Source organism: Alosa alosa, chromosome 24, assembly GCF_017589495.1.
Source record: "Alosa alosa isolate M-15738 ecotype Scorff River chromosome 24, AALO_Geno_1.1, whole genome shotgun sequence".
Taxonomy (NCBI): domain Eukaryota; kingdom Metazoa; phylum Chordata; class Actinopteri; order Clupeiformes; family Clupeidae; genus Alosa; species Alosa alosa.
Window position 1 is genome coordinate 2,872,272 of NC_063212.1, and position 12,500 is coordinate 2,884,771.

At 40.2% G+C, this 12,500-nt stretch overlaps 1 protein-coding gene across 1 annotated transcript in view; it reads left to right on the forward strand.

Moving 5' to 3' along the window:
- The first annotated feature begins 3,345 nt into the window (after positions 1-3,345).
- Positions 3,346-12,500, forward strand: part of LOC125289433 (serum amyloid P-component-like) — a 22,331-nt gene continuing 13,176 nt past the window's right edge. The window contains exons 1-3 of the mRNA XM_048236253.1: positions 3,346-3,504; positions 10,105-10,164; positions 10,420-10,790. Coding sequence (XP_048092210.1) covers positions 3,381-3,504; positions 10,105-10,164; positions 10,420-10,790 — 555 coding nt within the window. The 5' untranslated portion in view covers positions 3,346-3,380. The remainder of the gene's footprint in view (positions 3,505-10,104; positions 10,165-10,419; positions 10,791-12,500) is intronic.

A 12,500-nucleotide genomic window follows, 5' to 3' on the forward strand; every position in this document is an offset into this window, starting at 1 on the left:
CGGTGCCGTCTGTCGGTGCAGCAACAGCTGAACTCCTCAACGCTTGCGAGCAGCGGAGAAAACGCTTGACGGACCCACAATTCAGTTCGCAACGGATCACGTGAGCCCATTTAAAGTGAATGGGATGCGTCTCCAGCAACGCTGATGCGCCAAGAGCTGTGTGGGAGGAGCCACACCTATCTCACAACGGAAAAGAAAGTGAAACTCCAAGTGAAATTCCAAAATATGAATTCTGATCTGTATAATTATATTTTATTTTACAATCATTTATTTTAGGAGGACTGAGAAATGGGGTCTCTCACACGGGTAATGTGATGTGTCTTAATTGGGCCCCTCAATCATATACCATGGGCTATGTTATTCACCCCTGATATCTGAATAGCCCTTTTTTCAAGATGCCTATATATATATATGTTAATGGTTATGTCATATTGTAAATTTCAATCTGTCATTTCTTTCCACAAAACCAGTCAGAAGTTATCGTTTATCGTTTATAATGCTTTACACATCGTAACCTTTTGTGTGAGGCTGGGACCCAATATTGTGCTGCCCTTTTTCTTTTTCCGGCCCTGCCCACACCACTGCTTTCTGGCCTGCAGTGACCCTTTTTGTACTGTTGAGTTTTGGTCATGCTCTTTTAAATAGTAAAACATGTTTCACAGGCTAAATCTATGTGAAAACCGAGGAATTACAGAAATAACTGTAAACCTGTTTACTCAGAAAGTGTTAAGATATAGAATAGCATATATGAATACCTAATTATAATAGGCCAGGGAGATGCAGAGCCAGGTTTAGTAAACATATTCCAGAATAAACACACAGCATGATTATCCTTGGAAGAGTAATAGGCTATTTGGATTGGATACAAAAGGTTGTGAAAGTTTAAGTTAAGTAAATAAATAAAACAAATATATAAACACAATTAATGGAAATAATGGAAGTTTTTCAAAGGTCAAAGTTTAAGTGTAAAGTTCTCAAAGTTTAAGTTCGGGGTTTTCCGTGACTCCAAATCCTTTCCTACAGCACTGTTGAGTGGGTTAGTGATAAAAGTAATGAATAAACGAATTAGGCAGAATCTTATATCTTCAGCAGACACTAATCTTTGTTGTTCTTCATTTGAGTACGGCTCGCCATCCAAATCCGGTCAGTCTAACTCTAACTCTTACTCCGTTTCAATGGATCCAAAAGAAACCCCTGAACAATGTTGGTCTTTCAGCGACGACAGGGTTACTTGGTTGCACTCATGTAGATGATCAAAATGAAAAATATTGTTTGGACCATCCGGTCATTCTTCATTTAGACAGTTACGCTTGATAATGTCTTGAAATCCCTAAAAAGATGTCTATGACATATGCATATTCCAGTCTTACTCAAAACTGCACCGATTGATGTCCCAAACGGAAATTTACACTCATTATTATCCCTAGGTTGTTGTTAGACCAGAGTTTCCCTTTACTGTAATGCTGCTGAAACTGTCCCTTTTCAAGTCAAGTCAAGTTTATTTATATAGCACATTTCATACACAGAGGTCATTCAATGTGTTTTACATAAACGAAAGCAAACAGTGATAACAAATAAAAGCATAGAAGGGCAATATTATCAAAGATCCAAAATATTTGAAGAAGTTTGTCTGTGTCTCTTCTCATTCCCTTTTTCTATTATTCTGGGATTCTGTTATTCTGTTTTTTATGCTTTCATCAGTTCCCGTAGATCCTCCTTGTGGTTACATCATTTCGTACATGAACCCTATGTCAGTCTACAGGATTGTGTAATCAAAAATTCAAGAATTTCCTGGTTTGGCGTCTATTTTCTCTACTGCTATTGGTTATCTCTTCCCAGATCTGTCTTGATGTATGTGTGTGTCGGCAAGCTCCATTATTTGGGCGGGTTACTAAGATCCCATACTTCCTTTCTTTACAAAACAGATGAGCTTCTGAATATGGCTGGCCAATGTTTAAACAGTCGGTTATATGTCAGGTCATACAGTTTATTACAGGGACAAAAATGCATTTCCAGCTTTAAAAAGCTCATAACATTGATGATTTGTCAGTCAACCAATAAATAGGTTAAGATAACAGTATGCTGGAAGAGATGGATACCAGTTTTATCTTGATGCTCGTTACCTCATTGTAGTGGTAATAGTAGTAGCCGTGTAGTCACTGCATCTTCCTCAGACACACACACACACACACACACACACACACACAGTGATGTTTCTTGTTTTCATAATTCTCTCAGAGAACCAGTGAACTTTCACCTTCCCATTATCAGAATCACAATTGCGTAAACAAACAAGGAATTTGACTTCTTTGCTCTCAAAGTACAACACTCACTTAACACTCACTCAACATATAAGAATAAAGAATATAAAAACATAAACGAATACAAAGCAGAACAGTAAGAATGGAATGAAGAGCAGTAGAATATGTAAAGGATAATGCCCGACGAGGTGTCCATTATCAGAAATAAATGGACGACGCGGAGGCGTGAATGCGGAGGACGGTTGCTTCCGCGAAGTCCATTTATTTCTTATAATGGATGCATCAAACTTTTTTTTACCAGATCTACTTCATAGGTGTAGTATATCACTTTTTAAACGACACCCTTTTCAACCTAGACCATGATATAAGGCTATGTATAAGTATAATTACAGTATGTCCATTTGCATTAAATAGAACACTATGGGTGGGATGGGGCAGTACAATTGCACTCTTGTATCATTGCAAAGCAATACAGAATGGTCCCTTTGTATTGAATTGTTATAGAAACATTTGTAGAGGTTTATTCAGTGATAGCCTCTCAAAGACAACATCATAGTTGATTGGTAGGGTTTCCGAGCATTTTCCACACAAGTAGTTATTTTTTAGTGACTGGCCTCCATCTAGTTGTTGATCTTAAATTCAAGTGGTCTGCATTCCAGAGGAGCCCAGAGAGGAGGAGGGGAAGTCAACACTCTCAAGAGTTTGGGAAAAACAAATGTAAATCCCCACTCACCATAGCCAAGCATGAACCCACAAAACACCCCACACACTCTGAATGTGTCCTATTTCATATCAGAATTGTGAAAGGAAAAATGTGTTTGTATTTCACTTTTGAGTTTTGTAGACCTATTTACTTTGTGTGTAATGCCTGTCTCACTTCCTAACTCTGACTTTTAGAATCCTTGATGTGAGTACATAAAAATACTGAGGTCATTGGTGGGCCGTATGTCTATCCTCCACCCACTAGTAATACAAGCCAGTCTTACTTCCCACATTTGCACTGAACAGATGGCCAGATAGCCCCGCCCCATTTACAGAGAAATGAAACTCCAGCTAAAGACAAACAAAACTATTCAGAGATCTGTCTAGGAGTCAGTTGACAGCGAGGACGCATGAACAATGGCTCTCTCTCTGGCCTCCATGTTATGGTTGGTGCTCATACTAGCGGCCTCCTCCAGCAACAGCACCCCTACTGCCACTACTTGGCCTACTGCCACTACTTGGCCTACCTCTAATATGACAGGTAGGCTCGGTCTTGTATTCATTTTTTGGCATGAAACAACAGATGACTGGTTGCTCTGTAATGCAAAGTGCAGTAATACTGAAAGGCTATAAAAAAAGTCAGGTAATGGAGGAAAGCAAAGTGTTTCAAGAAGAAGGGACTGCAGGCACTCCACTCCTATTACCAAACGCAAGGACACTGCAATAGAGGAAGGGAATCTCACTGCCTTTAATGTAATCTTTATTGTAATGGCTAAATCCAGACCAACAGTGGTTGAACCATGTCGGCATTTTTAACTTGGTAAAGGGGACATAGCCTATTTGTTAATACATTTTCTAAATTCATACATTTGTAAAAATGTATTTTATTTGGACATTGGGATAATTGTCTTCTTTTAATTTCTTGAAGCTGACATAAGCCTATAACAATCGGAATTTCTTCTCACAGGTCTCTCTCTCTCTCACTCACTCACCACACACACACACACACACACACACACACACACACAAATCTTCACACAAAGCTATAAAGGCATCTTCAATAGCAATATGTTCACATTTTATTGTGATTTGGCATCCAAAGCCTTGTGGCTTAGTAAGTCACAGCCCTAACTACACAGTCTGCTGGAGTACTTCTCACTCATGAGTAAGGGTGAAGTACTGTAAGGGTCAATGAAAGATGTTGACAACGGGAAACATCCCCATGTCAGGATGTGGGTTGAACTAACCATTTTTGAGGAACTGGCTTCCTTTTAGCGTGTGCACGCACACACACACACACACACACACACACACTGACACCTCTATATTTTCAATGCCTGTTTATAAAAATAATAGGTCACACTTTACTTTCCTCCTGGACTATCTACAGATGCTCAGATTCTAAACATATAAATCTGTGACACTCTGTTAATGTAACCTGTGTTGAGTTGAATCATGTGGCTCTGCCCTGCACTCTCGGACTCTTGGCAAACAGCAACATCTCGGATGGGGAGTCGAGCGTGCTAGCAATCCAGCTAAAAGGCCAGGCTGCTAGCTCTCTCATCGGCACGACTCTTAAGGCGTCAGGAGGGAGGTTTACAGACCAGCTGGCTACCGTGACATGCACAGGTTGTTAAACATTCTAAAAAGTGAATTGAATTTCAACAAACCATCTGTAAAGTCTCTGTAGGTGAACTATCCAGGTAAAGTGTTACCAAAAATATATGTGTAAGCACCTGTAAAAGGTGACGATTTAATAACCTTTACTGTATTAACTCCATTGACCAGCATGCTTTGTGTTTTAAATGTTCATGTTGGGAAATGAGCTATAGAGTACTAACAGAGACGGTTGATAAAGCAGTAAATTTGCCTAATCTGTTCTGATTACATAACATTATTACTGTCAACCGGGGTGGCTTCAGACACTTTTTTTTAAAAAATTGGGGTTGGGTTATTTTATTATATGATTAATACTACTTTTGTGATTTGTGTATTGTGATTTAATTTGAGTTGTGTATTGTATTGTCTTCCATACTGGTAACTGTTTGGCTTAAGCTAACGGTGTTGGCTAACCATTAGCTGTTAATGTAATTACCCATTCATTGAATAGTTTTATTCTGTAAGATTACATCATACACAAGCTTTAGTGTAGTATTTTTACAGTGGAGCCACCGCGCTGTTTTTTTATTTTCTTTGATTGTTAGTCTACTGTGGTATTCAGGAATATTTCAGCCAGCTCACCATTCCACTGCTGAGAACTTAAGATCCTGTTTGCGCCATTGTTTTATGTATTGTAACGAGTGCCTGTGCACACCCGTTAAGAAGGGGTTACACATGTATATAAACTAGATGTACCGCATAGCAGTACAAAATATGACCGCCGCTCAGTCCTGTACATCCGTTCCGCGAAAATAAATCACACTTCAATTTGTCTCCATATTTTACTCCATCCCCACTCTTGAAACTTTTTTTGTGTATGCTTGTTTGGCATGCCTGAGTGTGTGTGTCGGGCTGCACAGAGTAGCCTACTGGTGCTGAAAAGGTGAATAGATTGTAGAATAGCCAAAGAAGATGTAGCATTGTTATAAAACCTTTAACATCTCTAAACAATCACAAGTAGGGCAGTTCATCACAGTTCATCCATTGCAACTGGATTGATGAAAGGTCACTTACACCTGTAGGCTACATTGTATTTGGGAAAAGCAAAAGGTATCAGCATAATGTTATTTATTTATTTATTTATTTATTTATAAACAAAAACATCTCTGTCAGTTCCGTGCGTTTTTCAACAGCTATCAAAAACAAAGGTCATTTTGGATGGATGGATTTTTTGTGAATGTTTCTTCTTCTACATAAGATTTGAGTCATCTTTAGTTCATGTAATACTTTATTGTCAATGCACAAATTAAGTAACAGTAGTCTGAAACGTTATTGTTAATGCACAAATTAAGTAACAGCAGTCTGAAACGAAATGCTGTTTTACATCTAGTGGTGCAAATAACTGACATGTCGAAATGGGCCTTGATGAAATGCGCGTCGCTAGACTGTTCATATATTTTAACGGGCCAAAGTTGAAGAGCTGTTGTCCGTTATTGTTCGTGGCAAATATAGGCTGATTCATGTTCCCTTGCATTGTGTAACTGAGGTCCATGGCTAGTCTGGCTTTCACCAGACCAACCTCAATCTTTTAAGAAATCAAAAATAAATAGCGGGCAGATCAGGCTGGGTTCACCAAGCCTAGTCCATAGGCACCGATATTGTTCACGCTCTGGCTATTCTAAATGCAAAATGCATCAGGGAGTTATGACAAAACTGTAACTAACACACTAGATCCTAATAGAAAGCTGTTAGCTTCCCCTAAGCTACAGGTAGGCTTATAAGGTAGGCCTATTTACAACATAAATTGTCAATAGGCTATGCTGGCGACACAAATAAAATCTCCTTTGAAACCAATGGCTTCGCCTTACAGTATCAAGCGGACTTAAACTGCCATATCGGGGCTTAAAGTTGTAATAAAATTCACGCAGCTCCATGAGTCAAGGAAAGCGAATGAAGTAGCCACTTCTAAATGGGACCCACTACACAGTAGCTTAAGGTGTGTTGCTAAAGCAGCCATAATGAAATGAAGGTGTCATTGTTTGGATACTTCACACACACGCGTTTTTTTAATTTCACAGACTACAACTACCAAGCTGGAATCAAAGCACATCGATTCCCCTCTCACACCCTGCACGCACTTAAAACAAAAATAAACAGGCGCCTCAGTCTCAATGATGTATAGGCAAAACTGTATCAGACCCGTTAGTAATGTTGGTAAATCTTCCATTGCACAGAATGATTTTTGTAGCACATGCAACAAATGACAGTCGAAAAGATACAATTACAGTGCTGCTATCAATTTGCTTGGTATAACCGCATTTATAGTTTTCTACAAATGCAATCAATAAAATTGGCCTCCATCCACTCAACCAACGCTAACGGTAACATTACCTAGGTCATTATTGATATTATAAGATTAACGTACCTGCAGTAAAAACCAAGCATGTCCGATAAACATCCTCAGATTTATTTCGGCTTCAAGAAGAAATGGAATTACATTTCATGTGAACATCATCCTATCCTTATTAGGCGTTCTCTCGCGGTAAACTATAGTCCTTGTAGGAAGCGCCCATTGTTATTCCAACCCACGTTTAATTTCCAACAAAATTACGCCTCACTGCAACGATCGCCATCTAGTGGACAAACGACTACTTTATCGCCAATACTGGAAATGCAGCCATGATGATGATGATGAATATATATTTTGGCTTTCTTTTAATCCTACTGAATTTGTAATTATGTATCGGCCGTTCTAATACCGATAGTATGTGGGTGCCTGTGTGTGTGTGCATGTGTATATGTGTGCACCGATAAAGTATATGGTAGGAGCAGGCTTCACTTAGTTTGAGAGTGCTTGGCCAAACTTAAATGTTAACTCAGAAAAAAAAGGGACCGCACTTTGCATATTATGTGTTTTATTGCACAGACGCGTTTTGGCTTAGCGCCTTCCTCAGTGTGCTCAAGTGGATACATATACAACCTCACTTATTTATACCCACACCCACATACACTCCCACGTAATCAACCAATGGTGATGCAGTGTCATCCCATACAATAATTCAATTAAAATGGTCCATTGCTTCTTCTGTTAATAGAATCACATCATGCACAGGCCATTTACACCAATAGCACTTTTACAAAAAACATTTTTACAAAAGACATTTTTTACAAGAAACAAGTTAAAGATAAGTCTTCATTCATTCCATTAGGTGTGCATGTATTCAAGTTAAATATATACCACGCCTCCCTCTGTAGAAGGCGGTTCTCACGGTCCCCTCCTCTATTAGGCTGATTGACAGTCTCCAAACCCATAAACCTGAGTGAGTTAACATCATGACCTGCAGAATTAAAATGTTTTGCAACCGACGATTTTTCGTCATTCTTTCTGATGTTCGACTTATGCTCACAGATTCTGGTTTTTAATTGACGTTTTGTTTTACCCACATACAATAGCCCACAAGGGCACGTCAACAGGTACACAACAAAAGAGGTTAAGCAGGTAATTCTGCCTTTTACTTTGAACGTCCTGTGGGTGCTTGGATGTGTAAACGATTTTTCAGTCAGCATAAAGTTGCACGTTACACAATTAAAACACTTGAAGTTGCCGTCTGGGATTTTAAACGAAAGACGTAGCGGGCTTGGAGCAGGGAGATATGACTGTACGAGGCGGTCTCTTAGATTGGATGCTCTTTTGTAGCAGAATCGCGGGGGATCTTGAAAAACATGACCAATTGTTGGATCACTACTTAACATATGCCAATGACGTTGTACAATGTGTTTCAATGTATTAGATATGTTTCCATAGGTCGACACAAAAGTGATTGGAGTGTTTGTGCTTGTGGTCGGTCTATGTGCTCTAGAAGTTATTACGTTAGTGCGTTGGGTGTTGCGCACACGCTCAAGACAACCCTGTAGTAATGTACTGTTATATCCCCTGTGTGAAAATCTTTGGCATATCTCTCCTGCTTGTCGTTCAAAAGCCTCATTGCTGTCACAAATGCGGCGTACTCTTAGTAATTGACTATAAGGTAGACTGCGTTTCAGTGCTGGCGGGTGGAAACTCCGGTAATCCAGTAACGCATTGCGATCTGTGTCTTTTCGGTAGATCTCAGTGTGTAATGAGGTGTCCTCCTTCCTGACCAGTACATCCAGAAAGGTGTGGTCACCTTTGTGGTCAGAGTTTGAGGTAAACTGTATGGACGGCAGTCTAGTGTTGGCATAAATGTTAAAAGCTTCCAACTCCTCTTGTGTCCCTTTCCATATAAAAAATACGTCATCAATATACCTGTACCAGACTTTCAAATGTTGCTTGAATGGATTATCTGAGTAAATAAAATCCTGCTCAAATTTTCTCATAAACAGGTTTGCGTAATTGGGTGCCATTGGTGAACCCATTGCTGTGCCCTGTGTCTGCAAATAGAATTTATTCTGAAACATAAAATAATTTTTGGTCAGGACATCAGTGGCCAATGAGATTAAAAAGTCAGTATGTGGCACTTGGTGAGTCTCTAGATAGTATCTTAAGGATGCTAAACCATCTGTGTGTGGAATGTTCGTATACAGACTAGTCACATCCATGGTACATAACATATCCGATGCATTTACCTCTCCTATGCTAGCCAATTTGTTTAAGAAGTCAGTCGTATCCTTCAGAAAGGAGGGCAGGTTGTAGACTATTTCCTTAAATGTGATAATCAATGTACTGTGAGAGAGGTTCTGTTACAGATTGATTACCGACACAATCGGGCGCCAGGTGGATTGTCCAGCCTCTTGTGGATTTTGGAAGAGTGTAAATGACTGGTCTTACCGGTTAATCTGTAACAAATATTTATACTCCTTATCATCAATAAATGAAAAGTGCTTTTTTCAATTTAGACTTTATATCTATATTTAGACTTTTATATGTGTGCACCGCCATCTACAGGCCAATGAGTGTACAGTCACTAAATGTACACATAATCTATTTTTTTAAGACCCCCATGGATGAAATTTACGAAACTTGGTATACCCCCCAGAGAATGCCAGGTCAATCATACAAATAAAATTTGGTGCAGTTCTGAACATCTTAACTGAAGATAGGGGCCATTAAAGCAGAATAATATTGCATTTTCATTTTTTACTGGGGTGCAAATCACAAATGAGTGATTATGGGCCAGATTGATGCCCCTGAGACCAACATACCATAAAAGATTTTTCATCCCTCGTGCCACGGTTAAGGTAGTTATTATTTAGAAAAACTTTTTTTTGCGGTTCGGGGCCCAACACGGGGTAGTGGACCCCGGGACGAAAACAACATTTTTCCAGAAAGTCTAGTGGGCTACATACCCACCAAATTTCATGTGTCCCGGTGGTTCGGGTGTCCCGGTATCGTTGACCAAAAATTCAGGAAGTAGATGACGGGAAAAAAAAAAAAAAAAAACTTTGACAATCCCTATATGACCGCTTCGCTAGCATAATAATGATGGTTGATTGCATGGGGGACATCCCAAAGAGTAATTTTATGGTTTGTAATGTAATCCACATTGTTCCTATTAAAACACAGATTGGAGATGGACATCCTCACAGTCGTGGTACTGGACATCAAGCCCTTCCCCAGGTCGAGGTAACAAAAAATAAGTCACATACAAACACACACTCCTAACCAGAATAATTTACAATGTGTACATGTGTATGTTTATTCATATGTTCCCAAGAGTGTGTATTTGCGTGTATAAGATCATTATGTGTTTATTATAATATTATATGTTATTAAGTATTAAGCCACATTTATTATTTTTAGATACAGTATAATAGCTGTACATTATGAGAATTGATACTGTATGTATGAATGTTTGTTTGTGTGTGTTGCTGTGCATAGACCTGACTGGCCGCATGTTCAGTGTGATGTCTGGGAGTGTAGTCACATTCCGCGGCTTCCCCCGTTACCAAGACACCCGGGCGTTCACTGTCTGCCTGCGCATCATCAGTGAATCTGTGCCCGGTACGGCCCTTTTCACCATGACCATGAGCAACAGCGCCACCCTGACCGTGAGGTCGACAGCCGACTCGGGGTACGAGCTGACGGTGGGCCAGGCGTCCAAGACCCTCTACCCCGTAGCGGAGCTGCCCTCGTTTGGGAAGCTCTATCCCTGGACCAGCCTGTGTGCCACCTGGGACTCTGCCACAGGCATGACCCAGATGTGGAAGGACGGGAAGATGAGTGTCAGGAAAGGCATGTGGAGGAGTCAGGTGAGAAACACAAACACACACACACACAGTATATGTGGAGAAACATACATACACACACACACACACAGTATATGTGGAGAAACATACACACACACACACACACACACACAGTATATGTGGAGAAACATACACACACACACACACACAGTATATGTGGAGAAAACATACACACACACACACACAGTATATGTGGAGAAACACACACACACAGTATATGTGGAGAACACACACACACAGTATATGTGGAGAAACACACACACACACACACACACACACAGTATATGTGGAGAAACATACACACACACACACACACACACACACACACACACACACACACACACACAGTATATGTGGAGAAACATACATACACACACACACACACACACACACACACACACAATATATGTGGAGAAACATACACACAGTATATGTGGAGAAACATACACACACAGTATATGTGGAGAAACATACACACACACACACACACACACAGTATATGTGGAGAAACATACACACAGTATATGTGGAGAAACACACACACACACACACACACACACAGTATATGTGGAGAAACATACACACACACACACACACAGTATATGTGGAGAAACATACACACAGTATGTGGAGAAACACACACACACACACACACACACACACACAGTATATGTGGAGAAACATACACACACACACACACACACACACACACACACACACACACACACACACACACACACAGTATATGTGGAGAAACATACACACACACACACACACAGTATATGTGGAGAAACATACACACAGTATATGTGGAGAAACACACACACACACACACACACACACAGTATATGTGGAGAAACATACACAGTATATGTGGAGAGAAACACACACACACACACACACACACACACAGTATATGTGGAGAAACATATACACACACACACACACACACAGTATATGTGGAGAACACACACACACACACACACACAGTATATGTGGAGAAACATACACACAGTATATGTGGAGAAACATACACAATACACACACACACACACACACACACACAGTATATGTGGAGAAACATACACACAGTATATGTGGAGAAACACACACACACACACACACACACACACACACACACACACACATACACACACACACACACATATGTGGAGAAACATACACACACACACACACACACACACTCAGTATATGTGGAGAAACATACACACACACACACAGTATATGTGGAGAAACATACACACACACACACACACACACACACACACACACACACGGTATATGTGGAGAAACATACACACGGTATGTGTGAAACATGCACACACACACACACACAGGTATGTGGAGAAACATACACACACACACACACACACACACACACACTCACAGTATGTGGAGAGCATACACACACACACACAGTATATATGTGGGAGAAACATACACACACACACAGTATATGTGGAGAAAAATCACACACACACACACACACACACACACAGTATATGTGAGGAAACATACACACACACACACACACACACACAGTATGTGAGAAACACATACACACACAGTATATGTGGAGAAACATATGCATATGAGAAACACACACACACACACACACACACACACACACAGGTATATGTGGAGAACATACACACACACACACACACACACACACGCACACACACACACACA